The 17,902-nt window shown below is 38.7% G+C and overlaps 2 protein-coding genes across 5 annotated transcripts; one reads left to right on the top strand and one right to left on the bottom strand.

Annotated features, from left to right (window-relative positions):
* Positions 1 to 152: 152 nt before the first annotated feature.
* Positions 153 to 10,254, bottom strand: sf3a1 (splicing factor 3a, subunit 1). Of its 3 annotated transcripts, none has more exons than XM_077223098.1 (16): positions 10,122 to 10,254; positions 9,919 to 10,027; positions 8,876 to 8,985; positions 8,590 to 8,788; positions 8,190 to 8,447; positions 8,003 to 8,077; positions 6,927 to 7,077; positions 5,388 to 5,584; positions 5,163 to 5,280; positions 4,766 to 5,073; positions 3,323 to 3,562; positions 3,008 to 3,215; positions 1,191 to 1,351; positions 974 to 1,075; positions 765 to 836; positions 153 to 641 (listed from the first exon to the last, which is right to left on the bottom strand). In XM_077223098.1, exons 2-16 carry the CDS (start codon positions 9,964 to 9,966, stop codon positions 540 to 542), a joined length of 2,349 nt encoding a protein of 782 aa, XP_077079213.1. In that variant the 5' UTR covers positions 9,967 to 10,027; positions 10,122 to 10,254; the 3' UTR covers positions 153 to 539. The 3 variants fall into 3 exon arrangements, with proteins under 3 accessions (XP_077079213.1, XP_077079215.1, XP_077079214.1); XM_077223100.1 differs by having other exon boundaries at positions 9,919 to 10,008; positions 10,122 to 10,235; XM_077223099.1 differs by having other exon boundaries at positions 9,919 to 10,194.
* ccdc157 (coiled-coil domain containing 157) lies at positions 9,439 to 17,901 on the top strand. Of its 2 annotated transcripts, XM_077223101.1 has the most exons (9): positions 9,439 to 10,595; positions 11,144 to 11,306; positions 11,459 to 11,914; positions 12,387 to 12,600; positions 12,706 to 12,783; positions 15,615 to 15,787; positions 15,944 to 16,120; positions 16,200 to 16,362; positions 17,193 to 17,901. In XM_077223101.1, exons 1-9 carry the CDS (start codon positions 10,348 to 10,350, stop codon positions 17,543 to 17,545), a joined length of 2,025 nt encoding a protein of 674 aa, XP_077079216.1. In that variant the 5' UTR covers positions 9,439 to 10,347; the 3' UTR covers positions 17,546 to 17,901. The 2 variants fall into 2 exon arrangements, with proteins under 2 accessions (XP_077079216.1, XP_077079217.1); XM_077223102.1 differs by lacking the exons at positions 15,615 to 15,787; positions 15,944 to 16,120; positions 16,200 to 16,362; positions 17,193 to 17,901 and having other exon boundaries at positions 10,233 to 10,595; positions 12,706 to 12,913.
* Position 17,902: the final 1 nt, after the last annotated feature.

A 17,902-nucleotide genomic window follows, 5' to 3' on the forward strand; every position in this document is an offset into this window, starting at 1 on the left:
TTTTTTGCACGTATTATTTAAATTTTAAATATAATATTTAATATTTCATGATTACTTAAGACCATTATTTAATTAATACCCACCAAAAATACAAAAATTTAAAAAATAAGTAATTGCCAGCATTTGTGAGGAAAAAAAGACAGTATGACTAATAACATTACTTATTGAAATTTATTAGGTACATTTTCCTAAGGTACATTTTTATGCGTTTAACATGTATCCCACAAAATGTGATGTTTCAAAGCTGAACTTTAAATTTGCAAATATTTATTTCACACAATCACTTCAATAAAAAGAAGTGCAACTAAAAACAGTCAACAAGCGGTTTGCTAGGAGACTAATGCCAATATTAAATGTGCTGTTATTTAATCATTCATGCTTTGAATGTTACACATATTGGTACAACATCACAAGACACTGATTACTTTGCATTACAGTTTTTCTACAGAGCGCAGCACAAGTTCTGTGAAGTGTACAAATGTAGCAGGATTATAAGCACAATAATGTGGAAGATTCGAACAGCAAAGAAAACGAGCAATCTACTTCTTCCTTCCTCCTCTCTCCTTAAGGGCCAGATGGATGACGGAGCCATTGTTCATGTTGTAATAGGCCAGAGAGTTGGAATCTTTGATGAAAATACCCTGGAGAATCAAACACAATAATGAGATCTGTTTTCAAAGTAAATAATTTTATATTTTATATTAGTATACACCATTTATATATTAAATACATTTTAAGATTCAAATTAAACCAAAATATTTTACCTCATACTGCAGCTTCTGCTTTCCAGCCGGCATACCAGTGGCTTCATGGATCTTAACCTTGATGACAGACACCTGAGGCACATAATGGCAACAAATTAGCTTAGATTTTTATGTTTTACATAAAATGTATAGAATTATATAGGTCAGTAGTTAAAAATGTGTACAAATGTAGTTGGTACATATAGATCCCGGATAGTAATAGTCTTTACCTGGTCTGTGAGAGGCAGGTTGAAGTTCAGCACTTGGCCACTCAGCTTCCATTCGGTCTTGTCCTGCATGTTGGGCACTTGGACCTTGACTGCAACAGGCCCCTAAAAGAGAGCAAAAGATCACATTAAAGAGATTAACAAATGACTGATGTAATAGTTATAAAATATTATTTGTTCCTACTAAGTGCACTCAGAGTATGTAGCAGCAGTGTTGTACCTTGGTCCTGCGCAGGAACTCCTCTTCTGGAATCAGGTTGTCCTCGGTCTTCATCTTCTTGCTGGAAGGCTCGTCCTCGTGAGGAGGTGGAGGATGAGCAGGAGGCATGGGGGCGGAAACAGAGCTGGGAGGCTGAGGCACAGGGGGAGCAGGCACAAACCCTGAAAAACAAAAACAGTTTATTCACTAAAACTAAATTATTATTAATATACTTCAAGGTACACTATGTAACTTTTATTGTCCAAAATTTATTTAAAAAACAAGTCAATACATTAATTCTTCCTCCAAAATGAGTTTCCAATCCTGCCAAAATAGGTACCCTGATTCACTATTGGCGCTTTTCGATTACCAGTCTCAGCTGAAGTCAACTCGACTCGGCTCGCTTTTCACTCCGTTTTCCATTACAGATAGTACCTCCCCAATAGTACCTGGTCTTCATAGCGACCCCACAGGAACTACGCGACACGCCCGCTACCCACACACACACAGGACAATGGAGGAAATCGAGTGTATGCTGTTTTTAAACCTCGGGATGTGGCTATTTTTCACAGCAAGTAGACAAAACGTTGTTTCAGGAGAGGCTGAGGGCAGCAAAACGAAACACTGCTAAAAAAAAAATAGCTCTGTGTGGCGCGTGCAATGATGTAAATAGAGACGATTCTCTCTGACCAATCAGCAGTCTGCAGTGTTTCACGTCACATTTTAGTATCGCCTCAGCTCGCCTCAGCCCGCTTAGAACCTTGCCGGAGGTGATACGAATAAAAGTACCCGAAAGCAGGTACAGGTACAACTTTTACACAGTGGAAAACCAAACAAAGTCGAGCTGGTACTGTCTAGTGGAAAAGCGCCATTAGGTAACTAAAGCCTATTATCAGGGTTTATATTTTAGACCTGACAGGATGGTAATCGCGGGAAATTGCGTACAGTAGCCTGTGCGTGTCTCATCATATCCGTAAATGGAGAAAAGTTGCTTGGGCTGTTTTGAAGTGTATGGTGCAGGAGTGGCAGAGGTTCGTTGTCACAACGAGTGAGAAAGCTTGACATGGAGCAGCTAAATCTCCAACCTCCAGGGAATCACCAGTAAAAAAAAAAAAAAGAAGCTGTACAGAGGAGAGTCTGCTGACAAAATGAGAAGGCAACATTTGGCTTTTCTAAGATGGCAAAAACATGGATTTGAAATGTTGTAAAAGTGACACGGAGATGCTGTTTTTATTACTCAACAGGCGAATAAGGTAGTTTTTTTAAACAGATAAATTGCCATCTGTAGCTCTAGCAGTTCATTGTAAAGAATTATCTATTGTGAAGGGCCATTTCATTATGTTTGTTGTAGCGTTGTGCTGGTGTTTATTTTTTTTAAAGGAATACCGTGTCTATTAATGGGTAAAACTACAGTAGCGTCTTCAGCTAGTCACAGCTTGAGATCCTTTCTATCTAAACTGGTTATATCTTTTAAGCCTAGTAGTGAATGTTTTATGAGCGGTAAAGGATAACATTATTCATCCACACGTACAGTCACACAGAGCCAAAGCACAACCAAAACAATGTTGTTCCCCAAAATGCATGCATTTAGAGCGCAAAAGTTACATAGTGTACTTTTAATATAATTTAATCATTAATAAATTATTATTTTCCAAGTTGTTGTTGTTATTATTTCTATAATTTAATTATTAAAATTATTTACATATTACATTAAAACATAATACGTAAAAACGCTTAATAAAAGTATTATTATTGATGTGGATATCTTGTCTTAAAATTACATTTTAGAACAATGTACCAAGAAGCTACATAACATTTCAGTAATTCCAAAGACTGACCAGCAGGGACCACCATAGGTGGAGGTCTGGGTGCCATAATATGGGGTCCAGAGGGTGGCATGGGCACCACATTGATGCGTGGGGCATGAAGCATGGGTGGCATGGGAGCCAGAACTTGTCCAGGGCCCAGACGCACCACAGGGGACACCGGAGGTCTGGGTATGACAGGCACTGCAGGAAGCAAGGTGGTCCGCACTGGGGGCACCATCTGAAATATACACAAGAGCCTTTGGTTAGTATTAGCACTTATATTTTTGTGTTCGACAATCAGTGATCTTGCGAAACTCTTGAATGCAGAAACAGATTGAGACTCACAGTAGGTCTCGACATGGTGTTGATTGGTGGGGTAGGTTTGGGCATGCTGGAGGCTGATGATGGCATGGGCGGCTGAGGCATCTCATTGGGCTTGCTAGGGCCGATCTTCTCCTTGGTGTCGTCCTCCTGCACCAGACCTTTAGCTTTGTGGATGGCTTCGATCTGCTCCTGCAGGGTGATGTTAGCCTGAGCCGCCTGCTGGGTACGAGCCATACTGCCTGAGTGACCGTCCCATGTGACCTGCGGAAAAAGTGGAAGTGGTGTTAGATGAACACTACTACCTTCTGGTATTCCTCACTTTGGGGTCACACTTATGAATCTCGGCAGTCAAAACGGAGAGAAGACAATAATAATGACTTTTTAGTGAAAAGAAAGTACTTTTTCAGTAATATTTTTTTTTTTTTACATTTTGTATTTTGAGGAGATTTCTTGGTACTAGACAATATTCACCTCTAAATTACACAATTTATTTCTGTACAAAATACATATTTGTGTAATATTTATTACAAGTGTGAATATTTTTAAAGACTATTTAGTAGGGGTGGGAATCTTTTGGTACCTCACGTTTTGATTAGAATCGATTCTTGAGGTCACGATTCGATTTTGAATCAAATTTCGATTTGATATGTGCAACTTGTTTGTAGTTTACTGTTTTGTGTTACTTTTCTTATTTGACTGGGGTAGACAGTACTCCACAGTCCACACGATGTGCATTTTGAAAGTTGTGTGTAGCTGTGAAAAAGAACGGAATTTGAGATCACATGCATGTGGAGGCGGCAGCTGTGCGCGCACTTCGGCTGTAAGTCCGTCTGTCCGAGCACCGATTTGGGTCCTTGTTCGTGGCTTATTGCAATTAAAGTCAATAAATTTCAAATTTCAAATTTCACTAAGTAGCACTGCGAGTTAAAGAAGTGTAACACTTTAGAAAATCGATTTTTGAAATGTAGAATCGATGGAAATCAGCAGAAGATAGAATTGGCATTCATATACGAATCGATTTTTTTCTCGCACACCTAATATTTAGTCCTTTCACCAATTTTTGGTGCACAGCACATACAACAGCGCATGCGGAAGGTGAATGTTGAGAAAGAAGAATCCACTAGGTGGAAACAGTCCGTTGTATTGTGCAGTAAAAGAGTGCAGAGAGAGCTATACAAAAAAAAGAAGCATATAAATTTCCATAGTCTTTTAGTTTTTCTCTTCTACTTTTATTCTTCTATCCTTCCCAGTGAATGTCCAGTAAATGTAACACGACTCAGTGCTGCCCTCTGACGTCTTGGAGAGTATAGAAAAGCAATTTTACATATTAAAATCTGTACGGACATGACTGTGCGGAATACGGAAAATGAAGTGTACCAGGGCCTTAATCATGTCCACATTTTTTTTTTACATTCATATAGCAAGCAAGTCGACAAAAGTCAATTTTTTCTTTGTCTTTCTTACCTTCTCCTCAGGCTTCTGTATCTCCTCCTCTCCGATCTTCTTACCGATGGCCGTTTCTTCCACACCGAAGATATCGGTACGTCTCTCGGCCAGCTGCTTCAGGCTGCTCTCGATGTCCAGGCCGGGAGCGTACACCTCCTCCTCGATCCGACGCTCTCGGATGTTGCGGTCACGCTCCTCCAGCCAGCGGGGATCCAGCAGGCCGATGCGCATGTGCTCCTGCATCTTACTAGCTGGGATCTTCTCACCCGTGATGGGGGAGATGAGGTACTCGTCAGAGGAGCCCATGGGAAGCAGAGACTTAGAGGCTGAAGAGAAGATGAGATGGAAAGTGAGTGGATGCAAAGAAATGCGTGCCATTTTAGAACGATAAAGTGTGTTTTATAAATGCGCTTACCCTTGGGGTCGTAGTCTTTGCGAATGATAACCTGGTCTGGGGTGGGGGGCAGAGGTGGTGGCATGGGGTTATCAGGGGGTAGAGGAGCTTTCATGCCATCATCCTCTTCATCAGAGCCCTATTGAGAGGAATAACAGATGCTAGTTAGTCAGAGTAATAGTTAACCTACTTCTACAAACTCATCATCTATGGCATTATGTGAACATAACCCTGGTTGTCTCTCACCTCGTCCATGTCCTGCAGCTGTGTGTCCTGGTCCAGCTGAGCTGTGTGTCTGTCCTCCCTGCCCCCTCTCTCATCCTCTTCATCTTCACTCTCTACCTCCATCTCCACCTCCTCACTCTCTCCAAATTTCTCATAGCGCTCCTGAATCAGGATACGAGCGCCCAGCTCCTCAGGAGTAGTGGGAGGAGGGAAATTACCTGTAAAAAAGTATTAATAATATTGATGAGGATGATAAAAAAAAGAACATAAAAATGTTTAATAACAAATCATTAATAACAAATATTATGAACAATCAATTTAATATGAATCAATATTTTATTAAAAATTGTATAGTATTTTTTATGGTATAGTAAACTTATATTGATATAATATTAATAAATATCTATATACATTTTGTAAATAAACAACAAAAATGTCAATTTAAACTATTAACTCTTTCTCTGCCATTGACGAGTTCTCATCATTTATGAGAAAAAGCTCCCAAGCCATTGTGTTTTTACGGATTTCCGTGTTATCACAGTTATAAGATAGAGGGCGCTATTGTGCATCTCCTGAACAAGTACAGTATCTCCGGATCAAAACACAGGCAAAGACGAAGCACAAACGAACGATCAAATTTGTAAGCAGATGCATATGAAAAATAATGTGATCATCAACTATTAAACAGCATATATATCGAAACGGCCTAATGTTACTGAATGAAATGCTGACCCAGGACGACATTAAGGACTGTGTGTGTGTGTGTGTGGGGGGGGGGGGGGGGGGGGGGTGTTTTGATCAATGTTTTGATCATTCTGAATCCGATCTGGATGTAGTCTTTGACAAAAACACGATATTTTATTTATTAATGAAACATAACCACATTCAAGTGTTGATAAAGAATCCACGAGGCTAGAATAAAACATTTCTTTAGAGGCAGAGGCTATGTTCTTTCTTTTGATATATTGCATGTTCAGATATTCATACAACAAAATATTATGGGGGCCATGAAAACTTTGAGAAAACGACCAAAAACGCTGACGGTGGCTGACAACTGGCGAGGAAAGGGTTAATAATAATAATAACAATGATAATTTAAGTCCAATTTTGCTGTGGAAAGATTCACGCTTTTGGGGTTGTTCATGGTCTGTTGAAAGTACCTTGTTGATGATTTTACATTAAATGTCCTTTTAATGTTCAATGGTTGAAGGGTGAGTAGAATAATGTTATGTCATTGTACATAGTTTAAAAATATATATATTATTGCGTCCATAGAGCTAGTCTTTCACTGATTGTTTAAAGCTTAACGGAAGTTACACCCATAATTCGCGCAAAGCGTCTCGGGGTGTAGGAATAATGTGGATAGCAATGTCTCTATTATCTTAGAATAAAGGCGAGATTGTGTCTGAAATTGGCTAATTGAACCACATCTGAGATTGAAGAAATTGCTTGCCATTACCAAAACCAAGAGCATTCTTCTGATGCAATAGTATGTTTGCACAAATAAAAACACTCAAATATCTAAAATCATGCTAATTGTTGTCAACTAAACATGCTCACCTTGCTCATTTGGTTGGAAGTCCACAGTCTCCACGACCACAAAGTCATGCCAGTCAATCTGAGCATAAGCCACCCTCTCCTTCTCTCGCTCCTCCTCTTCCTTCTTCCTCTCTCGTTCCTGGAATTTTGCCCACTCCACACGATATCTGACCTAAAATATTGGGGAACGATATATTATAGGTCAATCTGATATGTCCTTTCCTTTTGAGATCTTACGAGTTTCAAAGCTCAGATTGATCCAACTTTTTTGATACATAAGATATTAGGAACGATTTTAGTTCTAGGAACTCCTTTTGAAGGAACTAATTTAGCTCCTACTTCAGAGTAGGGTCTAAACCAGCACTATAGGAACTACTGGTGAAGTTATTGTACGCTGACTGGCCGAACACACGTGAAACACCAGCACCTGCCATTTTAAAAACAGCTGTGTAAACACAAATTATAGCCCATACATTTACTCTAGAAACTAACTCTACAAACATGGAAAACAGTGATAGATGGACCTCTTAAGCTTTACGCCAAGGAGAAAATCCAACCCAACTTTGAGTGGACCAAGCCAAACATGATTATGCATTTCTGCTCAGCAAGCAACACCGGACATCAACCACACGGCATACGCTAATACCTTTTCATATACTGTCTACTTTCTATGTATAACAGTTCTGTCTAATAACGTATTAGACAGATCGTAAATGAATGAACATGGAGAATGCAAGCACTATGTGCCGTCAAAATAAAGGTCTGTGTGCGGTCAAAATAAAAGTCACAACTACAAGCGCGGTTTAAATTCCTAAAATCCAAAATTCATACTGGCGGTTTGAATGCAAACAGGAAAATGTTCCTAAGGGAACCATTAGTTCTTGGGGAATCACCCTGGTGGCTAGTTCCTATAACTACCCGATGTGAAAGCCCCTATAGACAGTCACATCCTTTCTCCACCCCCCGCTCCCTGCTCCAGTTTTTAGGGCCGGAGTTGAACCAAAGCACATTTTCTGCAGTGGAAATGCACGGTTTGAGAATGGACCAGCCGGGAACTGCACCGGAACCGTGTGATCTGGAATGGCTGTCATAATTACCTGGTCCAAGACTTCACGAGAATTCTCTGCTTCCTTCTTCAGTTTCAGCAAAAGACCTTTCGGAGGAATTAAAACCTGCAAGAAGCCAATCAATTATTAATATCACACTTGAATATCTTCATGATTCCCATAAAACTGCTTTCATTAGCCAAGTCAATCGGACTCATCCTAAATATTGCTGCCATACCTTTGTGTATTGTTCCACCAGTTTTGTAAAGTAGTTGAACAAGCTGTGCTGTGGTCGCAGGAAGTCAAACTGATAGTTCCTCTGCTCCTTCTGCATCAGCTGCGTGAGAAACTGACGGCCATTTCGGGCGACAAACTGTGCAGTCAGCTTCACCACATCCAGGTCAAAGGCTGAGATGGAGGGAGGGTCGGCAATGAACTCAAACTCAGGTGGAGGCTCCTTGGGCACCACCGTCTCATGGATCACCTGCGCTTGAACCTAAATGACCACAAACGCATAAGCTCTTCATAAAATATCTAGCTATTAAAGACTTTCAAATCCGACTGCTTAGATTATGACTTGACTGGTTTTACTTCAATTACTAGTAGGTGTTGTGTAAAGTCAATGACAGGATCCTGACCTTCTGAGGAAGCTGCTGTGATGCTTGCTGTTGCATGACTTTAGGCACCGCTGCAGACGGCTCCTGAGCTTTGCCCTCCTTGAACTCGTTGACCTTGTGGCGGTAGTAAGCATGGTAAGGGTCGTTGGGGTTGAGGAAGTTGAATTTAGGGTTGTTGATCTCATTCTGTCGAATCCTGGCCTCGAACTCGGGTCCATTCCTTCAAAAAATAAAAAGTGGTTAATTAAATGTACAATATTGAAACTCGATATATCATCATATGACTTGTAATGATATGATTTCAAACCTGGCCACGAAGCTGGCAGTCTTGTCAACAATGTTTCGGACTTCAGGAGGCGGATAGATGATTCCAACAATGGGCTTTGTGGCTGGAGTCTCTTCTTTCTGCTCCTCGGGCTGTTATTAAAACATTACACAACTTAACTGATCCGAGCCTTCATTAACACTTAATGCAAAGACTGCCCCACAAGCCAATTATTTTTGACTACCTGCATATGCTATTAGCTTAATCTGCCCCAAAAGAGTCCATTTAGTTACGCAACACTATATGTAAACATTGAAAAAAATTGTTGCTTTGAACTTATGAGGAATTACGTAATTGTAATTACTTAATGGAATATAGCCAAACTATACAAAAGAAAAATATATTATTTTGAAAATTCTGACTTGACTCAAGCAGTGGTAAGGGAAGTCGATTCATTCCCCTTGCCAACTTAAGCTTTCACTGCATCGGAAATCGCATACTTCCCTACTATATAGTGGGTGAAAAGAGTATGTGACCGAAAAAAAAGGCTGAATTCACAGTGCTCATAAGAGAGTAGGCAAAAGTACCCGGATGACCTACTTCTGGAGTGCTTCTGAAGTGTGCATTGGATGGACAGTTTACTATCCCATGAGGCCACAGGAGAGGATTTGTAAATGGCACACTTCAGAATCTCACCGCAAGTCTTTGGTCAACCGGATACTTTTTGCCTTTTCTTTTTTGATCACTGTGAATTCGGACATACTTATTTGATCACATACTGTTTTTCCGTGATAGTGACAGTATGGCGGATGTAGTACGTCCAAATTACATTCATTCATTTATATTCATTATATAAATATCATACTGTAATTTTTTAGCGGTCGTGAATAATTTATTCCAAATAAGTACCTACTCAAGGGAGTATGCTATTTCGGACGGAGACATAAGTTAATGCATAAAACATGCAATACTATGGCCCATTAGCATGTTTGTATGTTTATGAAGATAAATATGTTAGTAAGTGAATATAACGCAGATGAATCTACTCTGTGCTGTCTCTAAAATAATCAATCCTATGTCCATACCTTGTTATTTAGCTCCGGCTGCATGATCTGCACAGGCCCAGGCGGCATGACTGCGACACTACAGGCTCTTCTCAGGCCTAATCAAGAACGCTGAAAAAAATCACTCAGTCTAAGAGTGATTTGATTGAAAAGGTGAACGTACAGCCCTTAAAATTACTTAAGTTATATAATTTCTATATACACTTTCATTCAACTTCACTAACCTCTGGTTGCGCCAAACGCCACACAACAGAAGACGACAAATGAACGACTACTTCCGGTACTAGCAAGGCCAAGGGGGGTTGTGGTAAATGTAGTTCAAGTGGAATGATTCCGCCTACATGCGACCATGGAAACCTGGTTTGTGTTTAGAGCTAACGTTAGTGCACATGTTCTTGCTACAAAACTAAAACGATTAAAGAAGAAACGCATATTTTTGTCTGTTAAACAATGACTCATCTGTTAGGCCGTCAGGACTGTATCGACAGTCTTCGGAGAGATCTTATTGATTTACAGGGAGCGGTGCTGGATGTTTTTTCTAAGACTGGACCCGTCCGTTTCCCTTCATGGAAGTTTCCCGATAAACTGTCATGTAATCTGGATTTGGTCAGTCTTTTAGAAGAATATGATTATGTGGATGGTGATGAGGAATTCAGTCAGCACTCCCACATAGTCCTGCTAGAGTTGCTGATGGACAGGTAAGTTAGTCAACTTATTGTGAATTTTGTAGTTAAAAAAAATAAAAACTTTATATATATATATATATATATATATATATATATATATATATATATATATATATATATATATATAACACATTAATATTTGCATTATAACTTTAATCAATCAATATTATAAAATACTATATAATACTTAGTTAAAGATTTTTTAAAAGTTTCTTATGCTTAATTTAGCTACATTTACTTGATCAAAATACAGTAAAACAGTAACACTGAAATATTATTACATTTTAAAATAATTGTTTTCTGTTAATATATTTAGCATAGAATTACATTATTTATTGATGGCAGCCATTACTCCTTCAGTGTCTTATGATCCTTCATTCTTTCTGATCCATGCACTTTCTGTAAAGCTGCTTTGAAACAATATGTATTGTGAAAAGCGCTATACAAATACATTTGAATTGAATTGAATTCTCATATGCTGATTTGGTGCCTAATATCTTTTTGGGAAAGTTTTTTTTTTTTAATCAAAATCATTATGTGCATTTGTTTGTTTGTCCCAGATTAATGCTTCTTCTTCAGAGTTTCAACGTTCATACAGAGCTGTTGCTTGAGAATCCGAGAGCTTTATCATCTGGTCAAAATGAATCCTCTGTTTCCATCGGTCCTGTGGTCAAACGCTTCTGGAACAACCTACTTCAGCTCAGCAATCCACAAACACAACAGGTAAGAAACCTCTTGATAAAGACAACATTGACCTATCAACAATGATCCTTGCTTATAAACTAAATCATTAAACCGTGTGATCAATTTTATTTCACTGAAAACAATCAGTTAATTTGCAACCTAGAATATTTACTAAAGGCCTCTTCTTTCAGAGCACCAGTGAACAGCAACCTCCATCTCAACGGAGTTCATTCCCCACCAGAACAGCAGCAAACACACCTACTATTAATACGCACAAAACACAGAGCACCTCCATTGCAAGTACCCATAAAACCACCTCAAGTACCCCAGATTCCTCTTCCCACCACAGAAGAGCGTCCGCCGCAGGCTCCTGTGTGTCTCGGTCCGCTCACACTGTGAGCTGTCAGACGGTAGAGTCGGCCCTGCTGCCCTGTGAGGCCTGTGCTTGTGTTCAGGCGGTGATGAAGGAGAGCAGTGATGATCTAGTGTCTCTGTGCCGGTCTCTGGGTTTGCCTTGCTCCATGCAGGGCTTCCTGGAAGCTGTGGAGGAAACACAGCAGCTGGGCCGCTTGTCTGCATGTGACATTTCCCAATGGGCATGTGAGCAGCGTAAGGATATGAGCCGTGTTGGGAAGCATGTTCTGGAGGTGAGGGTCGGAGTGGTTTTGTTGGGTTTGTTGTGGCTATTCACACTTTTTGTCATTTAATCCTAAATACACTACAATCAAAGGTTTGGAATATTACAATAGTTTTTTATTTTTTTGAAAGAAGTCTTAGTTTTATGCTCACCTAGACTGTATTTATTTGACCAAACACAGTAATATTTTTAAATATTATTATATTTTAAAAGAGCTGTTAAATTATAATAAATAAATAAATATATATATATATATATATATATATATATATTAAAATGTAATTTATTCCTGTGATGGTAAAGCTGAACTTTCAGCATCATTACTCCAGTCTTCAGTGTCACATGATCCTTCAAAAATCATTCTAATATGCTGATTTGGTGCTCAATTATTATTATTTCAAGTGAACAATTAGAATTATTCCAAACTTTTGACCGGTAGTGTATTTCCTAATTTGATTTTTATAACTATTTTTCAAATGGAGGTGAGAGAAACTGTTGAGCCACTGAAAAAGAAGCTGAAGGAGACAGAGATGGAGCGAGAGAAGCTGAGAAAACAGCTAGCAGAGACAGTCAGAAGAGAGAAGGAGGAGAGGAGGAAGATGGAGGAGGAGTGTGAGCGAAGAATGCAGGAGGTGAAGGTCAAGGGAGAGGAAGCAGTAAGGAGGCTGAAGGAGAAGCAGGAGGAGTTAAAGAGAGGTCAGAGGTTTTTTAAGACCCTTAACTCATATCTGAAACTTATTATATTTAATATAGCTTGTTAAGTTTAATGCAGTTCATGTTAACAATCATTTTCTTTCACAGCTGTGACGTTATCAGAGGACAAAAATTCTGAACTCACAGCAGAACTGAATTTGCAGACAGAAGTAAAACAAAGTCTTGGTAAGCAGGACATCATTATAAAACTACTGGCCAGCTGTTTCTACTACCACTACTGTCCACAAAAATTAAACTAATAAAATCCTTAAAAATCTTTTCTTTTCTTTTTTTTCCCTTTATTTTTGAGCTGTACAAAATGATCAATACAATGATTCATGTTTCTCATAACTGTTAGTAAATATATGGAATAATACAGGTTAAAGTTTTTGATATTATGGACCTCCTTCTTAAAATGCAATGACAACTATTTAATATTTATTTTTATATACTTTATATACACTCACCGGTCACTTTATTAGGTACAATGCAAATATCTAATTAGCAATCACATGGCAGCAATTCAAAGCATTCAGGGGCCATTTACACGACAACATTTTCAACTAAAAACGGAAAACTTTTTATGCATTTTGGCCGTTCATTTACACAACAGCAGCGTTTTGGGGGCCTGGAAAAGTTAACTTGAAAATGGGTTTCAAAGTCTTTGAATGTGATACCACTATCGTCTCCGTGAAAACTACAAAAACGTGAATGTGTGAAAACGGTGACGTCATTCACTTGCATATTACGTGTTCAGTCTAAGTTCTAACTGAGCACCAGAATGGGCAAAAAAGCTGATTTAAATGACTTTGAACGTGGCACTGTTGTTGGTGGAGTATTTCAGAAACTGCTGATTTACTGGGATTTTTACACACAAGCATCTCTAGGGTTTACATAGAACGGTCCGATAAAGATAAAATATCCAGTGAGCAGCAGTACTGTGGGTAAAAATGCCTTGTTGATGCCATAGGTCAGAGGCCAGACTGGTTTGAGTTTATAGAAATTCAACAGTAACCCAAATAACCACTTATTTGCAGAAAGTCTGCAGAAGAGCATCTCTGAATGCACAACACATCAAACCTTGAGTAGGGTCATGGTAGGGTCCAAATTTAGCATTTACAACGTGAAAGCATGGATCTACAGTATCTGCCTTGAATCAGCAGTTCAGGCTGCTGGTATATTTTTCTAGGCAAACTTTGGACCTCTTAGTACCTATTGAGCATAAATTAAATGCCACAGGCAACCTGAGAATTGTTACTGACCATGTCTATCCCTTTATAACCAGTTTCCCATCTTCTGATGCCTACTTCCAGTAGGATAATGCAACCATGTCACAAAGCTCAAATCATCTCAAACTGGTTTCTTGAACATTACAATGAGTTCACTTAACTCAAACAGCCTCCACAGTCACCAGATCTCAACCCAATAGAGCACCACTGGGATGTGCTGGAACAGGAGATTCACATCATGGATGTGCAGCTGACAAATCTGCAGCAACTGTATGATGTTATCATGTTGATATGGACTAAAATCTCTGAGGAACCACCAGCACTTTGTTGAATCTGTGTCATGAAGAAATAACCAGGCAAAACGGGGTCCAACCCAATACTAGCAAGGTGTACCTAATAAAGTGGCCGGTAAATGTGCATTTTCAGCATTAAATAATTGGCATTTATATCATAATTAAATTATTGGGAAAAAAAATCCAACTATTAAAAGTGATGTTAGATGTATAAACTTGAAGAAGAACATTTTTAATTTAATTCAAATGATTTGCACTATTTAGGGGTCCTTCATTTAACAGTCACACTCAGGACCTTCGGGACCAAATGGTCTGAGAGGGCGGGATTAATATATTAAAAAAAAAATCATATTTTTTTTTATGATACTTGTTTTTTATAAAAAAAAATGTATTTAATTTTTTGGTGTTTTGAAATAATTTTATGATTTATAATTAATATTTATGCAATGATTATGACCTCTTTTTTCTCCTATTGAATATAATAGAATTAAAAAAAAATTTTTTTTTTTATTAAAGCTGTATTTCATTTTAGAGTCAAGCCTAGGCCTCATGAAAGCAATTTTTGAAATGAGATGGATGCCATCTGGTGGACACACTGAGCATTTTAAAATTTCAAAACAGATATATGTAATCTGAATTTATTAGTGTGTATGTGTATAAAAGTGTGTTTGTGTGTGTGTGTGTGTGTGTGTGTGTGTGTGTGTGTGTGTGTGTGTGTGGATGTGTCTGTTTTGCACTCTTGATGTTTTATAGATTCACCCCTTCACTGTTGTGTGCTTTTTTTCTGGATCGTGGCTGATTTGTAGATTGTACGCACAAAAAAACTCTGTATTGTCACATTTTTGCAAATTTCCCATTCATTTCCTATGCGGGTCCATTTGGACCCGAAGGCCCTGAGTGTGACATTTTTTTTTACAACCACTTAGACTATTCAAATCCTGTCCCCAATTTTTTTGGGTGTTCATATACCAAGTACCAACAAAGCCACCAAATTTCGGACCATTCCGATGAAGCAATGATTTTACACAATTTTTTTATTTAAATGCTTCGGGTCCATTTGGTCCGAAGGACCCCAGAGGGTTAAAATAAATATGTAAAAGCAGCTTTAAACATTACAACTCGCCTTACAACTCGGTAAGCAAGGAGGAACTTAATGCAAAATGTTATTGAAAATATGTATGTCATAAGGTAGGACATATGACCTATAACAAATAAATATAATTTTTACAAAGAAAAGGCAGATTTGGTCTTTTAACAATTTCACACTGTTTAAAACTACGACTGTCAATAGAATAAAATAATCATGATTAATCTCCAAAATTATAAAACATCTAATTATAAAATATTGCCTTAAATCATTGTAATATCATGTTCTTGACAGCCCTGATAAATACTTTTGTAGAATATTTTATTATTGTAGAATTTTCTCTCCACTTTTTTGAGGTATACACCCCCCTGGGATTATATAAGGAATGGATTGCTTTTTTTTCTATAGAAAGGGAGAGGGCTGCACTACAGGAGCAAGTTCATCATCTGCATAATTCACTAGAGACCATGTTAAAAGAGGTGGAGGAGAGCAGGAAAAACCTGGAGAAGGAGCTCAGAAGTACACAGACACTGTTAGACAAAGAAAGCGCCAAAAACCACAGTGTGCAACGCCAGCATGAGGTGTGTCAGTGTGATTACTATCATAATATTAAAATCAACAAGAACAACTTTAACAATGTTCCTTCCATAACATGATATTCAATGAGGAAAACAGTGTTGAGCTGGACTTGATTTCATCTAATTCGATCATGAAACATGGTCACTCTCTGTGCACAGGCTCTTCAGGTGAGGCAGACAGCTCTTCGGAAGCATCTGGATGTGCTGGTTCAGCAGACTGAGGATCTACATAACAGTCTGGAAGAATGTGAGGATGAAAAAGCTGATCTTGCCAACAAACTCGCAGAGATCGTACAAGAAAGAGACACACTTCAGGAGCAACTCACACAGCAGCAGGTAAACATCTAGTCAAAAATATTTGGAAAGACTAAATCAACCTGATTACATTAGGTCACACCAGTTTTTTTCTCTGCAGTCCCGGTGTAGTTCACTGTGTATTGAGAAGCAAAGGCAGCAGACACAAATCACAGAACTGGAGGAGAGTATGTCTAGTCTGAAAGACAAGCTGGAAGAAGCTGCTCAGAGAGAGCGGATACTGGTGGCCTTTCCTGAGCTTAATCCACAAGCAGCACCACAGAGTGAGTGAACTCTGCCCACTCCTGCCTCTTAAAGTTGACATGAAACACAAGTTGCAGTAGTCTTTTCTTCCCTATTGTGACGTATATCCGAGTGAAACTGCTTCTCGAACAAGAAAAAATCCCGCCCTCGCGCCGGTAAACACATCATCAGAGAAGAGAAGAGATGACACTGCAGGTGGAAGGGAAGTTATTTTGATTAAAGATTACATGGGCACATGAATAAAAAAAAAATGATGTACGCCAATCATTTATAATAAATACAATATTGCAATACTGCAATATTCCATAAAAAACAAGAATTGTCTATTTTTATTTTATGGTGACTTTAAGTATGGAAGCAATTTCTTATTCCAGACCAGAATTTATTCAGAAGGCAGTGGATATTTATACTCAGTGTAAAAATGTAGGTGCTATTTACAGTGAGAGCAAGTATTGGTAGATACATTTATATTTACATTTACATTTAATCATTTAGCAGACGCTTTTATGCACAGCGACTTACAAATTAGTTTTAAAAAAAATATATATTAATAGCCTTTAAACACATTTCAGTCGCGTCTTTTTCTGTCTTTTTCTGTCCCCCTTCAAATGTTGCTTTTGAGGCTTTCAGGGGGGGGGGGGGGGGGTCGAATGAATGAAATATGTTACCACACTTTAATATTGTTATTTGATACATAATTAAGGCCAATTATTAGATCACATTTATGTTTCCTCTCTTAAAAATAATAAAACCTCATTCGAAAGTCTGCATTAAAAACACCTGTTGTTAAATTTTGTGTGATTTCCACACCTACCTGCCACTTACAACCGTTTCTCTGTGTGTGTCACAGCTACAGGTGATGTAGTGTGTGATATGGAGCAGCAGCTGAAGGCAAACTCAGTGAGGATCAGGGTTCTGCAGCAGGAGAACGTCTCCCTGAGCAACAGTCTAGACAAACTGAAGGACAGAAAAGAAAAACAAAGGTCTTCAGACTCTGGGATAGTAGAGATGGACAGGAGCAGAGTAGCTGCAGCGACGGGACCCTTGGAGAGCTCTAGCACCTCCTCACCCACCTCCCCTTCATCCATTCTTCATCATCAGACTCTCTGCCTCTCTCTCCATCAAGATGTGGAAGAAAGATACATGAACATTCGTCAGGCTGCTCGCATCCGGTCTGCAGGCACACGCCGTAGGAGGAAGTGATGTCACTTAATCGACTGAGACTGGTCTGGAGATTGGGATATTAATGTGACTTTTGTGTTGTTTATTTGTATGACATTGAAATTACAATGGACATTTGGCATTTTACGAATGTTGCAAAATGAACAACAAGCAACAGTGTTCATAGCAACAGTGTTGGATGAACTGGATCTTCAAATCCATGCTCTTCAGCAAGATGCTAAAAGATTCTGGCTGACTTTATCAAAATTAAATTATTTAGGTTTTGTCAATATCATCACTGTTTGTAAACACACACACACACACACACACACACGGGTTCCCCCTGCAAAAAAAAGGAACCTGTAAATTGATAAATTCATTCCTTTCATAGTAATGCCC

Source organism: Siphateles boraxobius, unplaced genomic scaffold (genome assembly GCF_051911475.1).
Source record: "Siphateles boraxobius isolate OS27281-9 unplaced genomic scaffold, OSU_SipBor_1 9, whole genome shotgun sequence".
In the NCBI taxonomy this organism is placed as follows: Eukaryota; Metazoa; Chordata; class Actinopteri; order Cypriniformes; family Leuciscidae; genus Siphateles; species Siphateles boraxobius.